Here is a 27,813-nt window from a genome sequence, read left to right on the forward strand (position 1 = left end):
GAGCGTGCATGCGCACTCCCATTCTCAAACTGGTAGTGAAGGTAAGTGCATTTCACCGCTGATCTGAACCAAATAGACTATGGGATAGGAAACAACTATGGAAAAGTGCTATCAGATCCATTTGAAAGAGATGAGTTGTTACAAGTATTAGTAGTGGAATTAAATGTTTAAAGATCAGTTTAAATTATTTAAAGAGCAGAAAGCAATTTTCACAGAAGAACACTCATATTTTGAAGGTCAGATTATTAGGGCTATCTCTGCACAGATAAGAAATCATTTCATGATTTGAAATTTGGACTAAAAGTTGAAAGAATCCTGTTATGTTCAGTATCAATTAGTTATAATGGACCCAATTAATTTGTTTTGATAAACCCATAGTTACTTAAGGAGGGGAGTATTATCTACTGATTATTTTTATATTTCACTCTCTCTCACACACACATACATCCACCACATGTATAATGGAAAAAGTTCAAGATTATGATTTGTCCATCCAGTCACCAGAAGATAGACCCTTTTCTTTATAAAATTATTCATTTTATATTCCTGGAAGAATATAAGTATTATATTACCTTCATTAGATATTAAATAGTCTGACATGAATGAAGCAGTAACATCATAAATAGCATAGCTAAAAGCTTTGTGACCATTTGCTGCAATATTGTAAATTAACAAGGAACACAATTTTATAGTAGCAAATTTATTCTTTTATTCCAATTTTTTTCAAAATAACTAAATAGTTATGCAAAACATGCTTTTCTGTTTTCACTACAATAAATTGACTCTGTTACCCCACTTGGAGTTTTTAATTACTGTTTCATCAATGCAACAGAAAATCCATGCAAAATTATAGTATGTGGTACCTTTATTGAAAATCTGTACAATCAAACTAACACAGAAATTTTGGCAAGCTTTCATTTTTTCCTATAAATCTAATTATTTTGTATAGGCTTGTGCTTTCTTTTTCTCTATCGAGTATGTGTGCAATTGTTTTTTATTCATGCAAAAATGTCTGTCTAATTGCTTATCTCCTAAAAGCGAGAGAATTACAACTCTTTCTCATTTTGTCCAAGTTCATTAGAACTACTATGTTGATAATATATTAACTTCTATGATATTGCAGAATAGATGGTCTTATAGATAAACAACTTTGTCCAAGGTAGTAAAATTCTCAGCTAAAGTTGCTCAGCAACTGTTAAGCAACTAGCACAAGATCTTAACTGATACTTCTTCCATTTTTCTGCCTGAAAAACATTAAGAGCTTCCTTGTCAAAAATCAACTTTTTTGCTAGGAAAAAAGATATACGCACAGTTAATTAATAAGTTAGAAGTTCATAAAAGTTGGAATTCAAAAACTAATGACCTCAGAACAAAACAACTGTTTCAAAAGTTTTGAAATCACAATACAAAAAATAAAATATAAAATAATTATAAAATAAATAAAAAAATAATTGCTAGCAACCTGCCTTCCATTGAGGACCTGTATACTGCACGAATCAAGAAGAGGGCCGTGAAAATATTTGTAGATCCCTCGCATCCTGGACATAAACTGTTTCAACTCCTACCCTCAAAACGACGCTATAGAGCACTGCACACCAGAACAACTAGACACAAGAACAGTTTTTTCCCGAAGGCCATCACTCTGCTAAACAAATAATTCCCTCAACACTGTCAGACTATTTACTGAATCTGCACTACTATTAATCGTTTCATAGTTCCCATCACCAATCTCTTTCCACTTATGACTGTATGACTATAACTTGTTGCTGGCAATCCTTATGATTTATATTGATATATTGACCATCAATTGTGTTGTAAATGTTGTACCTTGATGAACGTATCTTTTCTTTTATGTACACTGAGAGCATATGCACCAAGACAAATTCCTTGTGTGTCCAATCACACTTGGCCAATAAAAAAAAAAAAAATTCTACAATACTACATTCCAGATAAAATGGAGCTGTTTCAGGGGGATTGTTTATGATGTTTGAAGTTCAAGTTCAAACATCAAGTTCTACCTCTGCTACTATTGGCTGGGACAAAGAGGAAGCGGAGGAGATTAGGGAGAGCATGGGGTATAAAACCAGATGTTCATGCAAAGAGAAACTATTTGGGGTTATTTTTGTGGAGGACAAGACTGAAGCGGATTGCTGAAAGGTATGTGGCATGTACACTATGATTATTCGACAAGTGGTGTCATTAATGTTATTGAGATTTCAGATTGCATTATGTAATGCAATATTATGTTTCTCTGTTGCTTACAAAAAATTAGTATATGCATGGCATGCATGTACAACTTTAGGTTGAATTTCAAGATAAATTCAAAAATCGTATTGCTTTGGTTGCTTGTTTGTTTTGCTATAGTTTTGACAATTTGTTACATGCAGAAATATGCTCACTGCATATGAATGAGTAAAAAAAATTAATAACCACAAAAATATTTTGTTGTTGTTGTATTGTTCATGGGTTATTTTAAAGCAAATCTATGGCGTATTGCCCTTGACTAGATTCTGTGACTATTCATAGAGACAGCTTGAAAAAACAAATGCTCAAGGCCTATGTGACATGACTGAATTTTGTTTCAACAAATGAAAAACAACACAATTTTGTTGCCATGAAACAGATGGGATGTGATTTGCCTCGGTGAGATGCTCCATGTTGCTTCTGGAACTTCATCCTGCAGTTTCAGTAGCCAGAAGAGGCTTGCACATAAGCAGTTCCCAGCTGGTTTTCATGGTTATGGCGGGATAAGAACTCATGATCTTCTGCTTTTTGACTTGGTGTCTTAACCATTAGACCAAACTGACTATGCTAGTTATGCAATCTTAGAACTGAACTCCAAATATCTGGAAAGTGCAAAAGGCTGTTCCTTCTCCTATGTCTCCACTATCTGCCCAGCTGATACTGTAGAGGATGAGAGCAGAAGATAGTTTTATTTGCAGGCTGTCAGAAGAATATTTTGGTTTCCAACTCAAACTGGGGTTGTGCAAGAATAAATCAAAATGAAATTCAGACAGTTCTGAGAAAAGGAGAATTATTTATTCTCAAAAGCAAAGGGTCCCATAGATGCTTTTGCAAGAGGCAAGAGACCACTTCAACTTCTTGAATGAGAAGCAAAATATCTTCAAGGAAAAACAGAGGAAGTCCAGTTGCTTCTTGAAAAAGCACCTTTGGGACAACCATGACCTGAATGACTAGACAAAAGCAAAGACATTTGCCTATGGGGTAGCTACAGAAGAAACGTTGTACAGAAAGGTTGTTTTAGAGGCAGCTTGTCCTTGGTGTGGATCTTGAGGGGTTTAGATGTGTGAAACTTGAGGGGCATGTGACCCCTGAGAAGGAGTTGATTAAATCAAGTAATGTGATTGGGTCTTTTCACTTGAATTATGTTATAATTATGTTTATGTTTACATATTCCAATCACACTTGGCCAATAAAAAATTCTATTCTATTCTAATTATGTTTATGTTTACATTGTGTTAATTGAGTTTTGTGTGTTAACTTATGTATGTTTACAATTTGAAATAATTGTATATTTCTTATGTTTGTGTAAGTTTAAAAAGATTTCAGAGGCTGTTAATCAGTCACTGTTTTGGAAACCTATGTTAACTAATATGATTTCCTATACAATATTTCTAATAGTTATATAAATGTATAAATTTTCCCCACAGTGCTTATTCAGATAGGCCCATTTGTACATCTACTTCTTTCTTTTGCTGGCTGAACTGTCAACAGTTGGCTTAGTCACCACAGTTTTCTTACTGTAGAAATCTATCAAGTTCAGCTCCTTGCCCAGATTGTGATTGTCCAATGCTATCCCCTTCATACTTGCTCTCCTACCATTTAGCTGCATTTTATATTCAAAGTCTACCCACAATCAGAAGATTACCTGTTTCATGCTAGAAAATTAAATAACCTTTATTTAGTTAGAAACATATCATTAGAATAATCCTTCAGTTGCTCATGGTATCAAAACAAATACTTAACAACAGCATTTCATGTTCTGGAATGATTGATAGGCTGCAAAAGTGCAAAGACATATTGGCAAATGGAAGGGAGAAAGCTAAAGAACCAATCACATTGACTTCGCCTCTGGTCTTTCACTCCGTGTCCCAGACTCCTTTCCAAACCGTAAGTCTCATCTCTTTCACTCCATCAAGGCAAGAAGACTAAACATGCAGGTGGCACTGATCCTTGGGATGATAATACTGTTCATTCTTTTTCTGCTCACCTTCTCGGTCTTCCGGTTTCAGCAAGAAAGAAACAGGTTTCCTCCTGGCCCTACACCCTGGTTGTTTCTGGGGAATCTATTGCAAAAAGATGTTCTGCCTCTGTTTAAATCCTACCCAAAGGTAAGACAGTCTTTCTTTGATATGACTCCTTTCTTAGTGGGAGAGATATTAAGAATCATTTGAGAGAGTAACAATCTCCCATATTTTGAGAATATAGTGTAAAACAGGAATTTCAAATGTTGGGTTTATTTCCACCCCTACTAAAGATGCTTCCAACTCCATTTCTATCTGGCATGTTTTGTTTTGTTTTTTGGTTGCAGGTTTAAGCATAAACATTTTTTCTCAGAAAGTAAATGGTATAATTAAGAGGAACACAATGCTGTACAGGACAAAATAAATATAATATTACTAGTTAATTTATAGCAACTGTTCTTTCACAGCATTATTTAGATTAATCTATAAATCAGACTTTTGTTCCATGCTCAACATCAGTGGACAATCTGGGAAGTATCTCAGAAACCATTAAATAGAATGTCTGATTTTTATTAATGATTTTTACATCCTTTTAAGATAGCTAAAACACATACAATTTGGATTCATACATTGTGGTTTGTCTATAGATGACTTGTATGTGGCTTTGAATCAGGGGTGACAAACTCACAGCCCATGGGCAGGATGCGTCATGTGCTGGGCCTGCCCCACCTGGTTTAGTGAAAGGGAAAAAAGTCCTGATACGTCACGTGATGCTGCCATGATGACGTGAGTTTGACACCCCTGCTTTGGATGAACCCAAATAGCATGGATTAAATCATTGTTTTGGCTTCATGAGATGCTGGAATCCAGAGAGGTCTAGTTTATTCAACAAACCATGGTAATAAAAGTGTGAATTATATGACATGCTCTTTCCCTGTTCTCTAAATGCCCACTTCTACAAGTACTCCTTATGTATGTATTCATTTATAATATAATGTCATGAGCTGACAAATCTTTCCAGATTTTCATAGCTAGAGCACTATCAAACTGTCATAAAAAATTAAAACCTCACAGTGTATAATCCCCTAAACAGTTTATGCTCAGCAGATAATGTAACACAAAAATTCATTTACAGTTTAACAATAATATCAATAATAGTTTCATGCATGAGTGACAGTTTTCAGTCCTTCTTGACCAAAGTTTGGAGTTCACCAGTTGCTAGGAGACCATTACTGAAGAGCCCAGTTTCCAATTTTTATGGTGACAATGTTCTGTAACTTCAGTACTATGACTGAAAAATATTTTCTGGCCTCAGCCAAGTTTATCTCAGTTTGCATCTGTTTTAATCTTTCAATCTTATATTCACAAATCTACAATTTATACAGTGATAAATTGTATGTGATAAACTGAGAATAATTCCAAGAGAAGTAGGTGCATGGACTACTATATTAACTTTTTCGTTGTTCTGTTTACAGAGAGCCAAAATTACCTTTTGATTAAAAATATCACTTTAAAACAGTTCTGAAACTTGGTCATCATTGAAGAAACGTATCTGTAAAATCATTAAGAGTTGTGTGAATTATATCTAGGGACCTAACTGTTGTTAAAGGACTATGAATGCCTGGATTAGTTTCTCATCACTTATTATCATGTGGCTGACTTAGTTTTGATCAAGCATATTGGAGAACCTCGATGGCAACCATGGAACTACGCTGTCTATGTTCTGACCTAAGCTTAGTTCATAAGATTATTTATCAAAATGCCCTACTTGTAAATGAGTACTTTAATTTCAACTGTAATAATACAAGGGCTATCATAAGATTCAAACTCAATGTAATTCGCTCTAATCTTGACTTCTGCAATAGAATAGTAAATGTCTGGAACATTCTACCTGATCCTGTTCTTAGTGTCTCTAATCCCCATACCTGTTACCTTAAACTGTCTACCGTGTACCTTACATGTTTTTTAAGAGATCCCTAAGGGGACGTGCAGAAGTAACCAGCATGTCTACTGTCCCTGTCTTACTGTTCCTATTTATATGTACTAATTTTATGTGTTTATGGCTATGTTTTGCTTATTTATTTCCTTTTATTTGCACCAATCTTTTTCATGTATCCATGAAAAAAGTCTATGTCTACATCTATACTGTTACTTGTTTCCTTGTACTTGCTGACAAAAAGAAAGAAAGAAAGAAAGAAAGAAAGAAAGAAAGAAAGAAAGAAAGAAAGAAAGAAAGAAAGAAAGAAAGAAAGAAAGAAAGAAACTGGATATCAGTAGACGGATGCATACTGGCACCTACATATTGGATCTGTTTATGGTCAAGAGAAATTTGAGATGTGATCTGTAAGTGTAGGTCATTGACGCTGGTCCATTACCATACACAGATCACTCTCTGATTTTGTTTCAAGAGTGTCATCCCTTCCTGTTGAATTGACCCATCCTGATCTAGTGTTTCAGAGAAAATTTGAGTTTTTCCTCGAGGTGGTCAGTTATGCTGAGGCCATATTCTTAGCTGCATATAATCCCTATGTGGCCTTTTCCTCTGCACCAATCCTTCCTGTGCACCATGGTTTACTATGGACCTCTGAGAAATGAAATACCAGAACAGTCTCCTAGAACATCACTAGAAGAAGACTTGAAGTAAACACAAGTTTACTGGTTGATTGATTATGTGCCATCAAGTCATTTTCAACTTCTAGAGATCATATAGTCTTCTTTTTCTTTCTATCTTTCCCAATATTAGAATCTTTTCCAGAGAGCTATGTTTTTGCATAATGTGGCCGAGGTAGGACAAATTGAGCCTGGTGATTTATGTTTTGAATGAAAAGTCTGAGTTTATTGGTTTAGTGATCCAATGATCAGTTTTTTGTCTGTCCATAATATTCTCAGATATCTTCTCCAACATCAAAATTATCAATACTTTTCCTAATCTGCTTCTTCAAAGTCAAATTTTCATTTATGTAGAGTATTACAGAGAACAACATGGCTTACATGTGTTTGATCTTGATAAGTATAGCTACAGCACAGCATTTGAATATTTTTCCGAAGGCCTTTGTATCTGATCTATCAAGTGTGACTTGAATATAAGTTTCTTAGGAGGACAATGAGATATTCTGGAACTCCCATTTCTCTGAACACTTTTTACAGCTTGATGGGATCAACACTATTAAAGGTCTTTCTATAAACAATGAGACACATCCTTCTTTTTGGTATTCTTTGGTTTTTTCAATTATGCAGCTCCTCCACCTCATTTTAGCTATAATATACCCAGTTTAATTGCTATATACTCCATCTGGTAATGCTTATGTGTAGAAGTGTCATTTTTGGTTGTTAACTAACTGAATCTTATCTAAGAATTCATTAAAATGGGATAAATTGATAAGTGGATCTTCTTCTTCACTTCAGTTTCCAACTATGTTTTTCTGTTTCATATTTCCAACTTTGGCATTTCTGTCTTCAATCAGCAGCACATCTTACTTTCATATTCTGTCAGTTTCCAGCTGAACTTGATCATAAAAACCATTAATCTTCTCTTTTTCTGTATTAGTAGTTAGAGCATAAATTTGAATGATCGTCATACTGAAGAGTTGTCCATAAAGTCTAATAAATATTCAGGCATTGGTTGTGTGATATATTCTTGCTATAAACTTTGTAATAATAAAAGCAAGACCCTTCTTATTTTCATGTACTGTGTAATAAACAATGTGATTTTCTGACTAAAAATTTCTGAACTAGTTCATCTTCATTTACTGATGCCTAAAATGTCAATTTCTAGTCATTTCATTTTTTCCTGTGTTGAGCCTTCCCAAGTTCATGCTTCTTACATTCTATGTTCCTATGTAATTCTGTCTCTATACATTTGGATTTTTTTTCCTGTGTGGCAACTTCAGCAACTAGACTCCTGAAGGCTTTAATCTAGTCATGTCATAAACACCGTTAGTACCCTGAAAGATCCTCAACTCTTCCTCAATAACATGAGGGGCCCATCATCTGGCGTATATGGTCAATCGTTTTATATATTTTTTAATTGATATGATTTTCTTGATAAAAATGCAGAAGTAATTTACCATTGCATTATCCCACACAGTATGAATTGTCCTTCTCACTAAAGTGAACAAAAGCCTCTAGGATCTTCCTATCTTACTGGAGCCCTTTTGCTTTAGCTGGACATCTGGAATGACCTTCACACCTTGGATGACTTTGCTGAAAATATATAGTTTGGCATACGCTCACAACATTCTTTGTTCATCCCTCCAAGGAACTGTCTCTGCCACAATGAGGCAGCATGATCTGGTATTTGTTTTCCTGGCAAAGTTCTCTTTGCCATCAGTTTGGCATCTGGGCCTATTCTGTGTTCTCATGGTTGGGTCTTTAGTGTGGTGTCAGCATCCTTGATTGAGGAGGAGGGGACTTCTGCCTTGAAAGAGGCAATAGTGCCCCATTAGACCTGCCTTCCATTGAGGACCTGTATACTGCACAAATCAAGAAGAGGGCCGTGAAAATATTTACAGATCCCTCACATCCAGGACATAAACTGTTTCAACTCCTACCCTCAAAACGACACTATAGAGCACTGCACACCAGAACAACTAGACACAAGAACAGTTTTTTCCCCGAAGGCCATCACTCTGCTAAACAATTAATTCCCTCAACACTGTCAAACTATTTACTAAATCTGCACTACTATTAATCTTCTCATCATTCCCATCACCAATCTCTTTCCACTTATGACTGTATGACTGTAACTTTGTTGCTGGCAATCCTTATGATTTATATTGATATATTGACCATCATTTGTGTTGTAAATGTTGTACCTTGATGAAGGTATCTTTTCTTTTATGTACACTGAGAGCATATGCACCAAGACAAATTCCTTGTGTGTCCAATCACACTTGGCCAATAAAAAATTCTATTCTATTCTATTCTATTCTATTCTATTCTATTCTATTCTATTCTATTCTATTCTATTCTATTCTATTCTATTCTATTCTATTCTATTCTATTCTAGATCCAATATTTTCAATGTTCCCTTTCTGGAGAAGGTTGTTGAGATGATGGGTAATTTGCAAGTGATATGAACCATAGAGGAAATCAATTATCTAGACTCATTCCAGTCATGTTTCTTTGTAGCACTACCTGCCCTCTGGAATACTCAGAGCTAAATGGCCTTCATTTCAAAGGCCCTTAAAGATCTGCCTCTCTGCCTAGACATTTGACAAGGAAGCTCCCTTTGGTTTATGTAATCCCATTTTCTTTCATGCTTGTTCCTTTGATCATTTTCCTCTAACTTTGTCACTTTTTTTGCTGCATTTTTTTCTTGTGTTTCCTTATTTTTACTTGTAAATTGCACAGAGTTATTGAGAGTTTGATAGTTAAATTTAATAAACAAACAAACCAGAATTAAACAATGCATGTTGTAGCATGATATTTGAATGTCACACTTGTGACATTTAATGGAGAACCCAGAATGAAGCACTAATGTAAAAGCATATTCACTTTTGAATATGAATCTGTTTCTTTTAATCACAATGAATTTATTCTGCACCATTTTTGAACCATGCATTTTGGACCAGCTACCATAATTCTTGGCCATCAAGGTTTTTAACTATAGTAAATTAAAATTCAAGTGGAAAAATTTCAAGTTGGGAAAACTTGATCCAAAGGATATTTCTTTTTTTCTTTTTTTTATTGAAAGAGTTTTAAAAAACAAAAACATTTTCCCCCTTTTTCCCCCCTCCCTCCCAAAAAAACCCCTTCCCCCCCCCCCCGGCTTCCCGGGTCAATCACAAGGTATTGTTATACATAAACCAAACATAGAATAAAATTTTCCCTTCCAATCCAAATAACCACATCCAAAGCTTTTCATCTCCCAACCCCCTCCCCATTACATAAAATAACTTTCTAATTATTCAAAGGCAATCTGATATTTCTTAATCTGATATCTATTTTGTAGATAATCAATCCATTTTTTCCATTCAATTAAATATCTTTCCTGTCTTTTAAAAAAGCTGAGATTTTAGCCATCTCAGCCAAATTAATAACTTTCAGTATCCATTCTTCTATTGTAGGTATCTCTTCTTTCTTCCAGTATTGTCCAATCAACAGTCTTGCTGCTGTTATTAAATTCAGAATCAATTTAGTCTCAATCCCTGTACAATCCGTTATAATTCCCAAAAGGAAAAATTGTGGCAGGAACTTTATCTTCTTCTTCAGTACATTTTGAATAATCCACCAAATTCTTATCCAAAAGACCTTAATTTTCTTGCAAGTCCACCAAATATGAAAATATGTAGCGTCATCACAATCACACCTCCAACATTTCGCTTGGATATTAGGATACATACATGATAATTTTTTGGGATCTAAGTGCCATATATAAAACATTTTATAAAAATTTTCCCTTAAATTCTGTGCTTGTGTAAACTTAACATTTCTAACCCAAATTTTCTCCCATGTTTCCAACATTATTGGTTCCTGAATATTCTGTGCCCATTTTATCATACAATCCTTTACCAAATCCTTTTCCGAATCTATTTCAAGCAACACATTATACAATCTCTTTATATGCTCCTGGGTCTGATTTCTAATTTGCTTTATTAAATTTTCTTCCCTTTGCATTATACCAATTTTTTGATCTTCTTTCCATCTAGCACTTATTTGCCCATATTGAAACCAAGTATAATTCCTCCCTTCTTCATTTAATACCTGTAATGATTTTAATTGCAATCTACCTCCTTCAGCATACAAAAGTTCTTTATAAGTAATCATTTCCTGTTTCTGTTCTATATTTATATTCTCTATTGCATGTCTAGGGCTCGCCCATATAGGAATCTTGTAATCTAATTTATAGGAATATTTTTTCCAGACCCGCAAAAGAGCACTTCTCAACACATGATTCTTAAAAGCCCTATCCACTTTTTTTTCATAAAATAAGTACGCATGCCATCCATATAATAAGTCATAACCTTCTATATTCAAAATTCTTTCCTCTGTTAAGTTAAACCAGTCACTTATTACTGAAAGGGTTACTGCTTCATAATATAGTTTAAAGTTAGGCATTCTTAAACCACCTCTTTCCCGTGAGTCCTGTATTATTTTCATTTTCCTATCTCTTAACATCTTTGAAGGAATCTCTTTCAGCACCTTCAGCTCCTGTTCTCCAATTTTTAAAGGTGTCTGATATGAAACTTGCAGAATCTGATTTCTCATAGTCCTTTTCACAAAATAAACCACAATGTCCCGAGGAAGCTTTCTCTGTCTTGCAATCCAGGAGTTAACTCTATATATTTTATCAATTTGGTAAGCTACCTCTTGGGGTTCCACTTCAATAAATTCAGCCAATGCTTCTGATATAATTTTTCTTAAGTCTTCTCCTCGCTCTTCTTGCATACCACGAATTCTAAGAGCTCCTTCCATAAGTTTATATTGTAATATCACAACCTGATCTTCATTTTGATCCACTTTTTTCTGAACACCTTTCATTTTGTCTTCTAAATGCTTATTTGACTGAGAGATCTGTTGCATTTCCCCTTCCAATCCCTCAATTTTTTTACTCAGTCCTTGAACTGCCATGAGAATATCTTCTCTTATTTTTGCATTAAAATTCTCCATCATCTCTTTTTGCCTATCTTCAGAAAGTTTTAATTGTTCTTTCAATATATCCTCAAGACTTGGTTCAGATCCCCTTCTTCCAGAAGGCTTTAAAGGTTTAGCTGCCATTCTGTCTTCAAAAGAATCAGGAATTTAAACTTAATAACTTTCCTTCCCTCCTTTCAGTATAAAAAAACTCCGTTTGTAACAATCCACAAATAACGCTACTTTATCGTACTAAAAAAATTTTACTTTCACTTTCAGACGCCATTTTAAAAGTCAATTAATCAAAGACAAAGAAAGGTTTCAGGTTTCAGAAAGGGAGTCGGTACTTGCCGTGCTGATTCTACATCAAAGATCGAACGCTTGTGAAATTCCCGTCTGCTTAGAAAATCAATCAATTTAATAAGTCCTTTTGAGCAGAAGCGACTCTCCACTCCTTTTTCCTGATAAAAAACAGGAGGGTGTTGAAGTTGGAGGGAGTGGAATTCGGTGGGATCATAAATCCAGGAAAATTCGCTCTTAAGAGCAAACCCCCTGTCAGACCTGCCACTTTTCCACAACTCTGCATAACCCCCTTTTTCCCAGAGGGTATGCTAAGCTCAGTGAACAGTGATTTTTTCTGTTTCACTGACTTTTACAAACTTCTAACATGGAGTGCTCTGTTAGAGCACCCAGCAGGAGCGGTGACGTCACTGGAGCCTCGATCCAAAGGATATTTCTAATACTAATGGCTATAAAAAATAACATAGTACTTTGAAATTATTTTTGTTAGATTAGGAAAAGGTCTATCCATTTACCTTTTACATTGGTAATAACTTTTTAAAGTTAAGTGATAAATATGAATATGTATTCAGAGCTATTAATTGAATCAGATATCCAAAAGTGAGATCTTAAATCTTACTGATTCACTGACTTACTGATTTGATGTCTTTTGTCCTAAGCTTTCTAAGAAGTATGGTCCAGTTTTTACTATCTGGCTAGGACCAAATCCATTGGTTGTAGTTTGTGGATTCGAGGCTGTGAAAGATGCCCTGATAACTCATAGTGAGGAATTTGGAGGACGATCTCCTATACCTATGATCGATGAAATAACCAAGGGCTACCGTGAGTACAGATTATTTTCACTTTAATTTGAGATGTAGTTTCCAATTGCTAGAGGAAAGATAAAAATATCATTTTTTCTAAGAAAGTGATGTGGTAATTTTTTTTAAAGTAATGAAAAATAAAACACTAAACCTCCTGGAGGTACTTGAAAAGTTGTTCAATCAAAACTCTGGTTAGAGGATAAAGTATCAACCTAAGAAACATTAGCACAACTGAAGTCATTTATTCCACATTCAGCTGATTGGCATTAGAATCCAAATAATATGGTGGCTAGTTGGGTGGTCTGGGGGAAATTATACCTTATATTCAATATCCCTTCACAAACAACAGATTTCTCAGCTATAGTGTCCTGTTTTAGGCAACTTTAAAAATGAACTAGTTAAAACAAGACCAGTGCAAAATTTAAATAGTAAAAAAAATTCAGTCAGAAACCAACAGAAACTTCTAGCAATGCACTTTAAAATGCCTCAGATAATGCTAGTCACATTTGTTTTAGAAATTTCACAGGCATAATTTGATGACAGATTCAGCAGCAGTCTAATCTGATTCAAAATGTTTTAAAATTAGATTAGGAAGGAATGTTCATCAATTATCTTGAGGAAATTGTAAAATCCCTGAACCTGAAAGATAATAAAAAATAATAGGAATGATGGATCTTTTAGAAGACATTAACTTTATCAAGTTTCAACTAGATGCCTTCCAATCACTTTATATATATTTTAGCTCAAATAGTACATTTTAATATAGGAATAGTAGTGTTTTATAGGAAGGAAGGAAGGAAAGAAGGAAGGAAGGAAGGAAGGAAGGAAGGAAGGAAGGAAGGAAGGAAGGAAGGAAGGAAGGAAGGAAGGAAGGAAGGAGATGGGAATGAGGGAGGCAGGAAACTTTACCATTTTTCAGATACATTTCAATACCAAAGCTACAATATTTAGGAATATTATCAAACCTCTAAGGTTTTTCAAAAGGCTACAAAATACTTTGAAGCCATTAGATACTATTTATTGCTTGAAATATTCATCTCACTAATATGCAAATCTACTTTGAGAGTGAATTAACTGAAAAATTGTTGAATTGAGGCACTCTTTCAAAGTTGGGCATAACTTTATAAATTAGACTCAAACCTTTTAAGCTTAAAAGTTTGCAGGTAGCTGTTGCAATCAGGAGGCCTTTTCAAACTTTATCCAGTAATTCAGTTCTCATCCAGTTATTGTCAAGTTCCAGAATTGAAGATGTCAAATTTCAGGAAATATTGAAGAAGCGGAAAATAGGACTTTTGTTTTTCAAATATGGCTTTTGTTTATGTCTGCTGGTAGGAAGCAGGTAAACAGGAATATTCAGAAAAAAGAAAGCTATCCCTTTAAAATATTCAATATAGATATCATAATACTTTGTAACATTGCTCAAGATATAATCTGAATAAGTAGAGTGCAAACTCATGAGCAAATGGAATTCTTTTTCCTTTTGCCAAACTATCAATAACTCAAGGAAAAATAAATGCATGTTTACTTTTACATTTGAGAAGGGCAGATTTTTGTAGGTAAAGGAGACTACTGGGCAAATTGCTTTTTTTGTTCTTTAAAAAAAATGCTGCCATGTCTGTTGTTTGTTACTGCAATTTCTATCTTTTCAGGGATTATTGGTAAAGAAAAAAGATGGAAGATTCTGCGTCGCTTTACTCTCACCACTTTGAAGAATTTTGGAATGGGAAATAAATTGATGGCTGAACGGATATCAGAAGAAGCTCGCTATTTGGTGGAGAAGATAGAAAGTTTTGAAGGTGATCCTACATTGCAAACAATTTTGATTGATTTATAGAATTATTTCCCACTTTTATGCGTAAAGCACAACATAGTGTACATAATGTTCTTGCCTCCATTTGTTTTTTATTTTATTTTATTTATTTTGTCACAACAGTATATATAAGCATAAGCATGAAGTAACTATATAATATATAAGCATATATATAAGTATGTAATAACTATATAAATTGGATATAATGAAAGGAAACAGTAGGACAGGAACGGTAGGCATGTTTGTGCTCTTATGCACGCCCCTTACAGACCTCTTAGGAATGGTGTGAGGTCAACAGTAGACAGTTTTTGGTTAAAGCTTTGGGGATTTTGAGTACATACCACAGAGTCTAGTAGTGTGTTCCAAGCATTAATAACTCTGTTACTGAAGTCATATTTTCTTCGATCAAGATTGAAGCGGTTAATATTAAGTTTAAATCTATTGTTTGCTCTTGTATTGTTGTGATTGAAGCTGAAGTAATCCTCAACAGGAAGGACATTGCAATAGATGATTCTATGAGTTAAACATAGGTCCTGTCGAAAGTGGCGGAGTTCTAAGTTTTCTAAACCCAGGATTTCAAGTCTGATGGCATAAGGTATTTTGTTATATTCAGAGGAGTGGAGAACTCTTCTTGTAAAATATTTCTCGACACGTTCAATTGTATTGATGTCTGAAATGTGGTATGGGTTCCAGACAGGCGAGCTGTATTCAAGAATTGGTCTAGCAAATGTTTTATAAGCTCTGGTTAGTAGTGTAGTGTTTCTGGAGAAGAAGCTACGTAAGATTAGGTTTACAACTCTTAAAGCCTTTTTTGTGATGTAGTTGCAGTGGGCTTTGGCACTTAGATCATTGGATATGAAAACTCCAAGGTCTTTGACTGGGTGGGGGTCATCTGTAAGGTAATGTCCATTGAGTTTGTATTTAGTGTTTGGATTCTTTTTCCCAATGTGTAAGACAGAGCATTTGCTGGTTGAGATTTGGAGTTGCCAGGTTTTAGACCATTCTGACACAAAGTCAAGGTCTTTTTGAAGAGTAGCTATATTGCATTGTATTGCATTGTATTGTATTGCTTACACAACAAAACTGTGAGATGGTGTATTTATTTATTCATCTTTAAATTCAGAAACAAATGCTTGTTTTTTTTTGAATTAATACTCTGCCTTTCTGGTTATACTTCTGAAGTTAAAAAGTGGGTTGGAATCTCCCTGGATGGCACATAGTGTGTCTTGAATCCTGACTTTCAGAGTCTGTTCATTGGATTGAGAAATTCCTGAAAATGGCCCATCTGCACTCTCATTGTCTTTCAGAGAGGCACAAATTACAACCATGATATAATATATTAGAACCAGGCTGTACACTGGAAATTTCCAGCCAGGTATCATTGGAACCATAAAGATTCCAAAAGTGTATAAAGTCTAAACAGAATATAGTGTAAAGGAAATTCACAAAGTCACTAGAGAAAAAGATTTGGGGGATGCAAAACACAGTCACATCATCTCTTCTTTCTTTTTGCTGTTGCAGATCAGCCTTTCGATGTAATCCCAACCATCACAACAGCAGCTTCTAATGTGATATGTGCTATTGTCTTTGGGAAACAATTCTCTTACAATGATAAAATCTTCATTCAAATATTGGACATTTTGAAGGCATTCCTAAATTTTTTTTTGAGTGTTCCTGGAACGGTATGCCATCTTTATGTTGTTCTACATGCAGAGTTTTCTCTTTGTTTACGACTAAGAGGGTTGGTTCAGTTAGTAAGTTCAGTTTGTAAGTTTAGTAACTTACAAAAATTGGAGGTTTTTTTAAGCGACCTAAAAGATGTGTTTGTGAGAATCCGCCTGCATCTTTTCTTCAAATGACTGTTTGTCTTACTCCTGATCAGTTCACATGTTGTGACTTAGCAGTGATTCTTTCTAGAGTTATTCAAGATGCATAAAGCTTCAGCCTGGTTTCTCCTCAGCTAACTACTCAAAGCTCTAACTATTGTCATTTCAGAGGCCTTCATAACTAATTGTTTTTTAAGTCTTCCATAACGCCTCAGCTTTCATTCCATTATTTTTCAAATAGCAGTTGAGGAGCTATAACTAAAGAGAAAAAAAATATAACTAAATAGGCTTGGTTCCATGAGCCTTATATTTTATATTCATTTGATTAGCAGGCACTGCACATTACAGTGAAAATGTTTATACTGGTCTTGCATTTTATTTTTATTTTTTAAATATAGAACTAAGGGGACACTTTATAGGGAAGCCATTTTTTTCTGTGCAGATGCGCAGAAGGCAAAGCAAAAGAGATGAACTGAGAAAGGCTAACATTTACTATCACCATGTTACAGATATATGCCGCTATGCCAAATGTCATGAAATTCCTTCCCGGACCTCACAATAGAATTGTCTCTGACTGGAACAAGATTTGTGACTACATAAGGACTAGAGTGGACTCTCACAAGAAGACGCTGGATCCAGACAATCCCAGAGATTATATTGATTGCTTCCTTATTAAATTAGAAAAGGTATATTGCAAGGATGTTCTGCGCACAAGTACAAAAGGGGCAGAGCTTCAGTTATGCACTTGTGTCCCATCCAGAGGTGAAATGTTCCTGGGTCAGACCAGATCATCCGATTCAGTAGCAATGGTGGCCGGTGGTTCGGAGAACCAGGAGCAAAAATCCCTGCACCTACCCCCCCATGCCCAGCTGAACCACATGATTATAAGAGCATTTTTTTTAACTTTTAAAAGCATTTTTTAACAATCTCTTTGCCTGATGATCTGACGATCCCAGCTGAGGTGCCTGATCGTCAGAGGCTTTTTGTTTTACTTTTAAAAACATTTTTTTTAAAGGTAGAAAGCTGAACCCTGCTAAGCAAAAATGGGGGGGTGGGGGGTTCATTTGAGAGAGAGAGAGAGAGAGAGAAGAAAGAGAGAAAGAAAGAAAGAAAGAAAGAAAGAAAGAAAGAAAGAAAGAGGGAGGGAGGGAGGGAGGGAGGGAGGGAGGAAGGAAGGAAGGAAGGAAGGAAGGAAGGAAGGAAGGAAGGAAGGAAGGAAGGAAGGAAAAAGGAGAGGAAGGAAGCACTACAAACCTGGCACTAGATGCAGCTTCAGAAGATAATCCAGAGCTGGAAGGGACCTGGAGGCAATCTAGTCCAGTGGTCACCAATTGGTGGTCCGTGGACCACTGGTGGTCTGTGAAAAAATTTTGGTGGTTCGCAGAAAAAATATTAATATTTTTTATATTGCACTAAATCAGGGGTCCTCAAACTAAGGCTCCTGGGCTGGAGATGTGCAATGAACGCTTGTGTTGCCGCAAAGAGTTTCCCCCTTCAGGGTCTTTTTGTGGGGGTCAGTGGGGGGAGAAATTCTGACTTGAGGTCTGCTTCAACCTCTTGGTGTGGGGCTTTGGGCTAAGGCTGGAGGGAAGCACCGCTGGTGGTGAAGAGGCAGAGGGCTTTGTTCCAGCATCATGGCCTGGAACTGGTTGACCATCTCAGCCCGCTGAGCCTCCAGGCACCGATACCTGGCCTAGCACTCCCACAGGTCTTCCCTCTGCTTGGAAAGCCTATGCTCTAGTCCTCAGTGAGGTGCTTCTGCTGAACCTCCTTCTCGGTCAAATTCAATTTGAACTGAGCTGTTTTGCCAACTCTTTCTCCTGGTGGCTGCTTTGCTCCAACAACTGCTTCCTATTGGGGCCCTAAGGAGCCCAGGTGGGTAGGTGATGAGTGGGTGGGAGGGGAGGGGCAAGAAGAGGCCAGTGAGGCGCCCCTTGACACAAGTGACATTGAGTTAGCCACACCCATCCAGTCACATGACCACCTAGCTGCGCCCATCCAGCCGGTCATTAGGCAGATCGTATTAGTGGTCCGCGTAATTTAAAATTGTGAATTTAGTGGTCCCTGAGGTCTGAAAGGTTGGTGACCCCTGATCTAGTTCAACCCTGCTCCAGCGGGACATTGTTAATGAATTTCTGTCTTTTTATCCCCCAGTCACATAGCCACACCCACTCAGTCACATGACTCCCCACCAAGCCACGCTCACCAAGCCACACCCACAGAACTGGTAGGAAAGAAATTTAGATTTCACTACTGGTCCCATCCTCTGAGGATGGGAACAATTTGTACTGCTGAGACAAGACATCAGAAAGCAAAAATATGGTGTCTCTCTCCTGTGCCACAAATACTGCATTAAAATACACAGCTGCTAGGAATAGTGGTCTTCTAGAAATAATTATATTTGTAAACAAACAATTTAACTCCTTAAGAAACTGTTGTGTGGATCTGCCTGTAGTGATCTTTTCAGCACTTAAGGAGGTGCCATAGCCCATGTCTATATCATTTCATGAGTTTTTGTTGTTAGTTGCGAAGTCGTGTCCGACCCATCGCGACCCCATGGACAACATTCCTCCAGGCCTTCCTGTCCTCTACCATCCTCTGGAGTCCATTTAAACTCATGCCTACTGCTTCAGTGACTCCATCCAGCACCTCGTTCTCTGTCGTCCCTTTCTTCTTTTGCCCTCAATCTTTCCCAGCATTAGGCTCTTCTCCAGTGAGTCCTTCTTTCTCATTAGGTGGCCAAAGTATTTCAGTTTCATCTTCAGGATCTGGCCTTCTAAAGAGCATTCAGGGTTGATCTCCTCTAGAACTGACTTGTTTGTTCGTCTTGCAGTCCAAGTTAGTTAGTTAGTTCATGAGTTAGCAAAGCCAATTTGGTAGTATGTAAACTGTAGAGAAAAGGAATGTTATCTTTTGTGGGGCTGACAGTTCTGTAGAGAATGGGCTTTTGATGTGCTCCCTAAAATGATTGGAGCCAGGACAAGAACCGAATATGAATTAATTACCTTCAAACAAATTAAATAATTACCTAGTTATACAGTCAGTCAGTCATTCAATCATTGCACTTAAACTATAATTCAGTGGCAAACTTTGGAAAAACATTTCAGAGGCTGAATAGTGACAGAATGGCTGGTTTGGGATGCTGGTAATGCTTCAGAGCCAAATTTCAAAAGCTCCATTTGTGAGATGGAGATGCAGGGGAGATTCCATGGCAAGAAGATAAGAGGAAACGTTTGCATTACAATGGCTGCATAACTGGAAGGAGTTTGGGGAAAAGTTGATGATACAGGAGAGAAAAAGACCTTATCTGTTTCATTTGCATCTTAGCTGTTTCTCTTTCATTTAAACATTGATCTATCTGATCCAAATATCTATTAAGTTGCATTGGATATTCAAATTAATATAGAGAATGGGAAGGATTATTGGATTATTCCCTGCCTCCCCTCTAAATCGGTCTAGAAAAAAAATAAAGTGAGAAGAAGTAGGTGGACAATTTGATGACATAATTATGAACTTTTGCTTTTTATTTTATTTCTACCTTACCTTACAGAGGAACAAAATTCTAGCATTATCTGTATGGAAGACTTGGTCATGACTGTGTTTGAGCTGTTAATTGCTGGAACAGAGACCACAGCCAATATTATTTCATATGGTATTATCCTTCTGGCCAGGTTCCCAGAAATTCAAGTTATATATAACCCACAAGGCCTCCACATCAAAAATTTATGTGGTAATTTGAGGACCAGAAGTATTTATCAATCCCCCATTAATTTATGCTGAAATTGAATATAATTGAAATAATTTTAACAATGTTTGAAAACGCATGCCGTAGTTCAAATACTGATATTCTCATTTCACAAGGACTCATTCAGAATCCATTAAAGTTATGATAGAGATAAACAAATGGTACTTACAATCACTCCTCAAAGCAAGGATCAGCCATCAAACAACCTCTTGGTCACATGACCATGATTTGAACACTTGGCAACTGGCTCACTCTTATTATGGTTGTAAGGTCCTTTAGTCCCTTGATTTACAACCTTCCCTGTCATCTTCCCACAAGGAATATCAGAGGGCAAACTGGCACGGAAGGTTGCAAATCATTTAGATATGTTACCTGTGCTCTGCCCTAGCTTGTAGCAGCCATTCTAGGGGTTAAGAGGTCAATAATCATTTTGGAGAAATATGGAAGCCCTGAAATTGACTAGCCTATCCATTTAATAGAAAATGTACCTGAAAGGTGATAGTCTTGCATTTGTCTAGACTGGGCAGAAAAGAATTCCCTTCCTAATGGCCATCACTGCTCTTGGGGAAGATGGGGTTCCACAGTTTTTCTCCTGACATAATTTGGTTCAAAAAGTATGGGGTGCATCTTTGAAAGTGACATGGTACAGATAAAACTTCAAAATATAGCTTTTTTTTTCTTCTCCTACCTTTTTCTATGATCAGAGCAGTCATTTGGAGAACCTGTGTGGAACTAGCAGAAAACAAGCCTCTTTCATGCACCAAAGTACCATTCTTGATCTCTGACTCCAAGAACATTTATGGAGCAGCTGCATCCAGTTTACATAAATTTGGATGAACATTACCTTACAGTTAAAGAGATGAAGGATTTGCTGCCTGTGCTCCTTTGGCATATAGCCATGCTGGCCACATGACCACAGAAAATGTCTTTGGACAACATTGGCTCCTTTGGCTAAGAAACAGAGATGAGCACCGCACCCTAGAGTCAGACACAACTGGACAGGAAAACCTTTACCTAGTGGTCAATAAGCTAAATGTTTTCTACCACAGGTGGGGAAGTGGATTGGGTGAGAAAATGAACTTTCAAAGCACCCAACGAGCTTAGCCCACATTCTGCATAGGAACTGGTGGTGGTTTCCCTAAATTCTACATCCAGCCAGAGAAAATTGCTAGTCATTGTCCTTAAGTATAAAGTGGAGAAGTAAATGGATAGTGGCACAGGATAACCTGTTTAAGTATTCTTTAAGGGCACATTGTGCATCTTTGATTATCTACTATATAAGATTGAGTATGATTTAGGACTGGAATAGTTTAAAAATAATATTGTTTACTTTAACAATGATTCATTGCAGCAAAAATACAGCAGGAAATCGATGATGTTGTGGGACCAAACCGCCAGCCCTCAATGGAGGATAAGGTGAAGCTGCCCTACACCAACACATTTGTTCACGAGATTCTATGTTTTCAACCTGGGAGTACTGAGACCTTCCCACGTACAACCACCCAGAATGTGATTTTCAAGGGACACGTCATCCCTCAGGTATGAAAAATCCTGAAGTCTGGGATCCTCTTTGCACATACAATAGATATGTATCTATAATTGCAGAACGATTAAACTTCTGCTATAATTGCTGTATATGCTTTCTGAATATCTTTTGAATTTTAGGCCATTGGGTTTTACAGAACACTCTACTTATTTGCAAAGGCAAATATTATTCATGGTTCTAGACAGTTTCCATCTTGTGGAGTTTCATTGATTTCTCTTAAGGTTCTTAGTTATAAAAATTATTTCTTTTCTTCTTGCACCAAGGTACTAAGGATATTTAGAAAGGTGGTTAATGGTTTTCTTATTAAACTTTTATTCATAATATAATTATGGAAATCTTCTCCCAGAATGGAAAAAGGATGCAAAACTATCAGTAAAAATGATGGATTAATGAATTTAGCTTGCCTCTACTGGATTCTAAAATTCTGCCCCCCTGATAGAAGAAAAGTAATGTTTTGTTGGAGTACTGAATCTGTTGTTCATTTTTATATCTGCAGGCATTTTTAATAATTTGTTTCCAAAATGAATAATAAATTTAGGCAAATTTTCCAGTTTTTAAAACAGGTAATTAATTTTGAGAGAAGATACATACATACATACATACATACATACATACATACATACATACATACATGGAATGGAAATGAGTATGGAAAAATATATTCCTACAGAAGTAGCTTTCCCTCCCTCAACAGTTTTGCCAAAACCACATTCAAAATATAATCTTTAAAATATAGTTAAAATTTTATATTCAATAAAAATATTTTTCTATATAGTTTGGTGGAAGTTTTTAAGAAGGTTTTGGATAACCATTTGTCTGAAGTAGTGTAGGGTTTCCTGCCGAAGCAGGGTGTTGGAGTAGAAGACCCCCAAGGTCCCTTCCAACTCTTGTTATTATATTATATTATATGTGTTGCATATACCTTGTGGTGCAACCAAAACAATCAAAACCGTAGAAATGGTGGTAGACTTTAGGAGAAACCCTTCCATACTTCCACCTCTCAAATACTAGACAACACAGTATCAACAGTAGAAACCTTCAAATTTCTAGGTTCTATCATATCGCAAGATATGTGTATACACTAATACACTAATATTCCCATTTTCTCTTAATTCTATCTCTTATTCTAACTTTTAATCATGTCATCCTTTGTCAAAAAACATTTTCTTTCTATCCAGCTAACTTCTAATCATGTCACCTACCTACAAAAAGGAGAAAGGAAAGAGAGAGGAAAGGAAAGCAAATCAAAACACCACCGAAAAAAAAATCGTCTATCCATCATCCTTTGTTCACTTCAATACTTTAGTTGCTATTGTTTTTTTGTTTTTGACTTGTCTCCCATATTCCTCTCTAAAATCTTTATCTCTTTCTACATCTGCTTCTTGGCTGTTCAATCTGAGTATTTTTCCCACTTCCACCCTCCTCCACTGCCTGGTTTCCACAATTTCTGCCCATGCCCCTATCTCCCTTTCAAAGGTACCTTCCTGTATCTCCAACTCTCTTTTCGACCCACTTAATATATTTTTTCCCCTGGTTTATTCATCAATTCATCAATCACTGTTATTTTCTTTGTTCTCTCCTCTTTGTTTTCTTCTTTTATTCTCCGATTCTTTTCCTCCATTTCTACTGTTAGCTCCTCCCTTTCCTGGGCATCTTGATCTTTGCTCATCATCCCTTGTATAGCATTTCCCTTTTTTTTTTACACAATCTCCTTAAATCCTTTCTCCATAATGTCCTTTGTGTTTTGCAAAAATAACACGATCCCCTTCAATGTTTCACTTGTTTCTTCCTTATAAAGCATCTTATTTTGTTTTATTTTTTTAAAGAATTCCACTTTTGTTCAACTGTCCAAGAGCAGTTTATTCAGTCCTTAGGTTGCCCTTCAAGAGGTGAGCTGATCGCAGTTCTTTATATCCCAAATGTAAACAGTCAATTCCCTCTGAATAGTCCCAGGGGTTATCAGAAGTCTTTCAGGGGTCCCTTTAATTAAGTAGCTTGCCCATTTTCATATTTAAATCTCCAGTAATCCTGAGGTAGTTGGAATAATCCAATAGATATTTTCACAGTCCTCCTCTTAAGTATTTCCAGACTTATAGTTTTTCCTTTTGTCAGCAGATAGTGCTTTCAACTTAAATTTCAGTGTTACCACTGGGCAATTATCATTTTAGTTATAAATCAATTATAAAAGCAGAATAAGTTTTATAAATAAATAATTCCAGCATTTTAAAATGCCTTCCCAGTATCACGTTTTTCCAATTTAAGAGTCCAAGAGTCCAAAAAAAACCCAAAAAACCATCACTCCAACTTTTGATTAGATTTGTTTTGGTAACTTAGATCATAACAGTGAAACTTCAGAATTTAGGAATTACCCTGAATTCCACCTATAATCTGAAAGTTGTACAATTTAATAATACAAATTGGGATAAATGTAGATTATGTTTGTGAAACATAGAAGACAATTCAGTCTTGTTATGTTCTTAATACAAGTAATATAATTCCCTGTAAAGTCTTAAACATATGAATATGCAGTGGTCAACAGCAGGTATTGAGAAACCTTGTAAATTGCATCAATGTTTTATTTTTTTTAATCTTCCAAGAATTCACATTTTTGAAAGAATTAAGAGCAGCCTGTTTCTTTATGGGAAAAAACCCACCTTTGTTCTTTGTATCTTCTTGTCTCCTTGAAGGGCACAACTGTTCTTCCATTGTGGGCTTCAGTGCATTTTGATCCTCTCTGCTGGGACAATCCTGACAAGTTTGATCCAGCTCATTTCCTGGATAAGCATGATGAATTCCAAAAGAAGGATGCCTTCTTCCCTTTCTCTGCAGGTAACAGAGGGGTTATTATTTATTTATTTATTTATTTATTTATTTATTTATTTACTTATCGAGTACGTATTAGATAATATATATAAGCATGAATTGAATACATAAAATGAATACAATTAAAGGGAAATTAGGATAGGGACCGTAGGCATTTATGCTCTTATACATGCCCCTAAACGTTGATTTAATCATTAAATGGCTGATTTAGTGATCTGGGATCTTCAAGGTTGGTCAGTTACCTCTAAGAGGGGTCTCCAACCTTGGCAACTTTAATACTTGTGGACTTCAACTCCCAGAATTCCTGAGCCAGCTTTGATGGCTGAGGAATTCTGGAAGTTGAAGTCCACAAGTCTTAATGTTACCAAGGTTGGAGACCCCTGACCTATAAGGCTGCTGAACTGTTACTTCACCTATGCTGATGGGTGCTGTTCTTCCTGCCTGCCCTTGCCACTATCTGTATTAGTTTCAAGATGAGCCTGTCCGGGACATGCATAGGTAAATGGTGAAATCACTGAGAGAATCTGATTCAATCATGAAGGAAAATTTGTGAAGTTTTTAGAACCAGAAGATACATAGTGACTGCTAATCAACTCCTCTATTGAAAGGAGGGTTTTTTTGTTTTTTTTGAAAAGCCACAAGTAGTATAGAGCAAGGAGATAAATACAGATCATGATAGGACCAAAGCACATTAATATTTTCTTCTTTTCAGTTTTCCTGATCATGATTCCTTTGACTGTTTGTTTGTTTGTTTCTTTCTTTCTTTCTTTCTTTCTTTCTTTCTTTCTTTCTTTCTTTCTTTCTTTCTTTCTTTCTTTCTTTCTTTCTTTCTTTCTTTCTTTCTTTGTAAATAAAAGCATTTATTAACAGTTTTAAAGATAACATAAAAAAAGTTTATACAGCCTAAAAAGAAAAAAGAAAGAAATAAGAAAAAACAAAAGTGCAGAAAAAATGAAAAGAAATTTTTAAAAAGCTTCCAATTTCTTTTGCAGCATATACAAGTATGATTATAATTACCTCCTTAAAAATTGGGAAAAAAACCCTCACTTTTTTCTATTATCCATTTTTTCCTAAATAATTGAAACCGTAAGTTTTTTCTTTCTTTCATGAAAAAAGACTATAAGAGGTTTTCATACAGCCATAAATATAGCTATTGTCTTTTTTTCTAATCAAAGAAATTAATTTAGCCATCTCTGCAAGTTCCATCATCTTCACTAACCATTCCTCCATTGTGGGTAATGTTTCCAATTTTTGGCTTATAGTAGTTTTGCTGCAGTTGTCATATATAAAAACAAATTTCAGTGACTTGTTTCTAGTTCCTCATTTCTTACTCTTAGTTTTTGTTACTCCATGAAGCAATGAGGAGAGGCTCCACCTATTGCAGGGTGGAGAAATTGAGGCAGAGAGTTAGTGCCTGTTCCCAGTGCTGTAGTCTTCCACTCTTCCCTATTTTTTATGATTCCAGGAAGATTCAGGAAACCAGATTATGTCATCTCCATGGCACAATTTTCTTTGCCAGCATGAATATAAATCATATTAGGTCTACAGGGTAGCTGTCTGGGTAATATTGTTAGGTCTTGCCTGTTAAGAAAGTTTTTCTGTGTTCCTTTTTAATTATCATGGTTGGTTGCACAGTCAGCCAGGTATTTAGACTGAATTTGACATTCTTGTCCACTTATTGATTCCTTCCCAAGGGCCTTGGATTGGTAGATGTTCTTTTCTGATAATGTTAAAGGCATCATTGCAGGATGTAAACTGTTCCAAGTAAAGCTGCCTTTTGCAATTGACTGATGATGTTTTTGTCAATGCCAATGGTGTTCAAATGGTGCTCTAGTTATTTTGGGATTGCACCTAAGGTGCCTGTTACCATTGTTATGGTCTTTGCTTTCTTTTGCTACAAGACTTTCTAGTTCTGTTTGCAGTCTTTATACTTCATGATTTTCTTCAGGTCTATTCTGCTGTCTCAAGGTACTGCTACATCTATTATCAAGACTTTTTTTTTGTTTTTCTTATCAATAACTCTCACCTCTTGAGTGTTTTGTGGCAGGTGCTTATCTGTTTGAATTCTAAAGTCCCAAAGCAATTTAATGTCTTCATTTCCTATTACTTTGTCTGTTTTATGGTCCCACTAATTCTTGCTTGCAGATAAATGGTATTTTTTCCTGATCTTCCAATGCACCTTTGTTGCTACTTTGTCATGCCACTGTTTGTAATCAGTCTATTCTGTTACTCCATGAACAGAATGTGATCTTCTTGCGTCAGATAACTAAGCAGTCCACTGTTTCTTCAGCTTCTTTACAGAGCTGGCATTTACTGTCTGTGCCATCTTCTCAGTTCTTGCTTGGTATGCATTTGTTCTTGTGCAATCAGAATTAGTCTCTTTCTTCAATTTTTCTGCTGTTAGTCATTGTCAGGTCTTCTTGTTACTTGCTTTGCCATCTATTTTTTTTTTTAATGTACTGGCCATGTAATACTTTGCCTTTCCATGTCACTTTTATATTCTTCATTTGGTCTTTCTTGTAGATCTACTAATCTGAGAAGAAGCCTTACTTTCTGGGTAGCATAAAGACAGTGGAAAATTAACTTGTTTGTTTATTTGTATTCCCCCCCTTTATTATTTTTAGAAATAACTCAAGATGGAGAACATAGCCAACACTCTCTCCACCTATTTATCTTCTTTTTTTCTTTTTACAGGGAAGAGAGTATGTCCAGGAGAGTCACTGGCTATAGTGGAAATATAGCTCAGGCTGGTACAGCCTGTTATTAAGAACACAAAGCCTGCAATTACTGCAGGTTCAAGCCCGGCCCAAGGTTGACTCAGCCTTCCATCCTTTATAAGGTAGGTAAAATGAGGACCCAGATTGTTGGGGGGGCAATAAGTTGACTTTGTAAAAATATACAAATAGAATGAGACTATTGCCTTATACACTGTAAGCCGCCCTGAGTCTTTGGAGAAGGGCGGGGTATAAATGTAAACAAAACAAAAAAAATCTTCATATTGTTTACCAATCTGCTCCAGAACTTCACTTTTGAATTGACTATGGACCCTAAAGAGATAGATTTAAATACTTTGTTTATAAGATGTAGACAGGTTGGGAAGCATCGGTACATTCGGGCCATCAAATGTAAAATATAAATTAACAATTGTCTCAAAAATATGTTTTCTTCCATCCCAGCCCT

At 36.0% G+C, this 27,813-nt stretch overlaps 1 protein-coding gene across 1 annotated transcript; it reads left to right on the forward strand.

Annotated features, from left to right (window-relative positions):
* The first annotated feature begins 4,199 nt into the window (after positions 1-4,199).
* On the forward strand, positions 4,200-27,769 carry LOC131190557 (cytochrome P450 2C23-like). Its single transcript, XM_058167894.1, has 10 exons — positions 4,200-4,352; positions 12,740-12,902; positions 14,533-14,679; positions 16,215-16,375; positions 17,029-17,205; positions 20,072-20,205; positions 21,614-21,803; positions 24,498-24,639; positions 27,328-27,366; positions 27,621-27,769. Exons 1-10 carry the CDS (start codon positions 4,200-4,202, stop codon positions 27,767-27,769), a joined length of 1,455 nt encoding a protein of 484 aa, XP_058023877.1.
* Positions 27,770-27,813: the final 44 nt, after the last annotated feature.

Source organism: Ahaetulla prasina, chromosome 2 (genome assembly GCF_028640845.1).
Source record: "Ahaetulla prasina isolate Xishuangbanna chromosome 2, ASM2864084v1, whole genome shotgun sequence".
Lineage (NCBI taxonomy): Eukaryota > Metazoa > Chordata > Lepidosauria > Squamata > Colubridae > Ahaetulla > Ahaetulla prasina.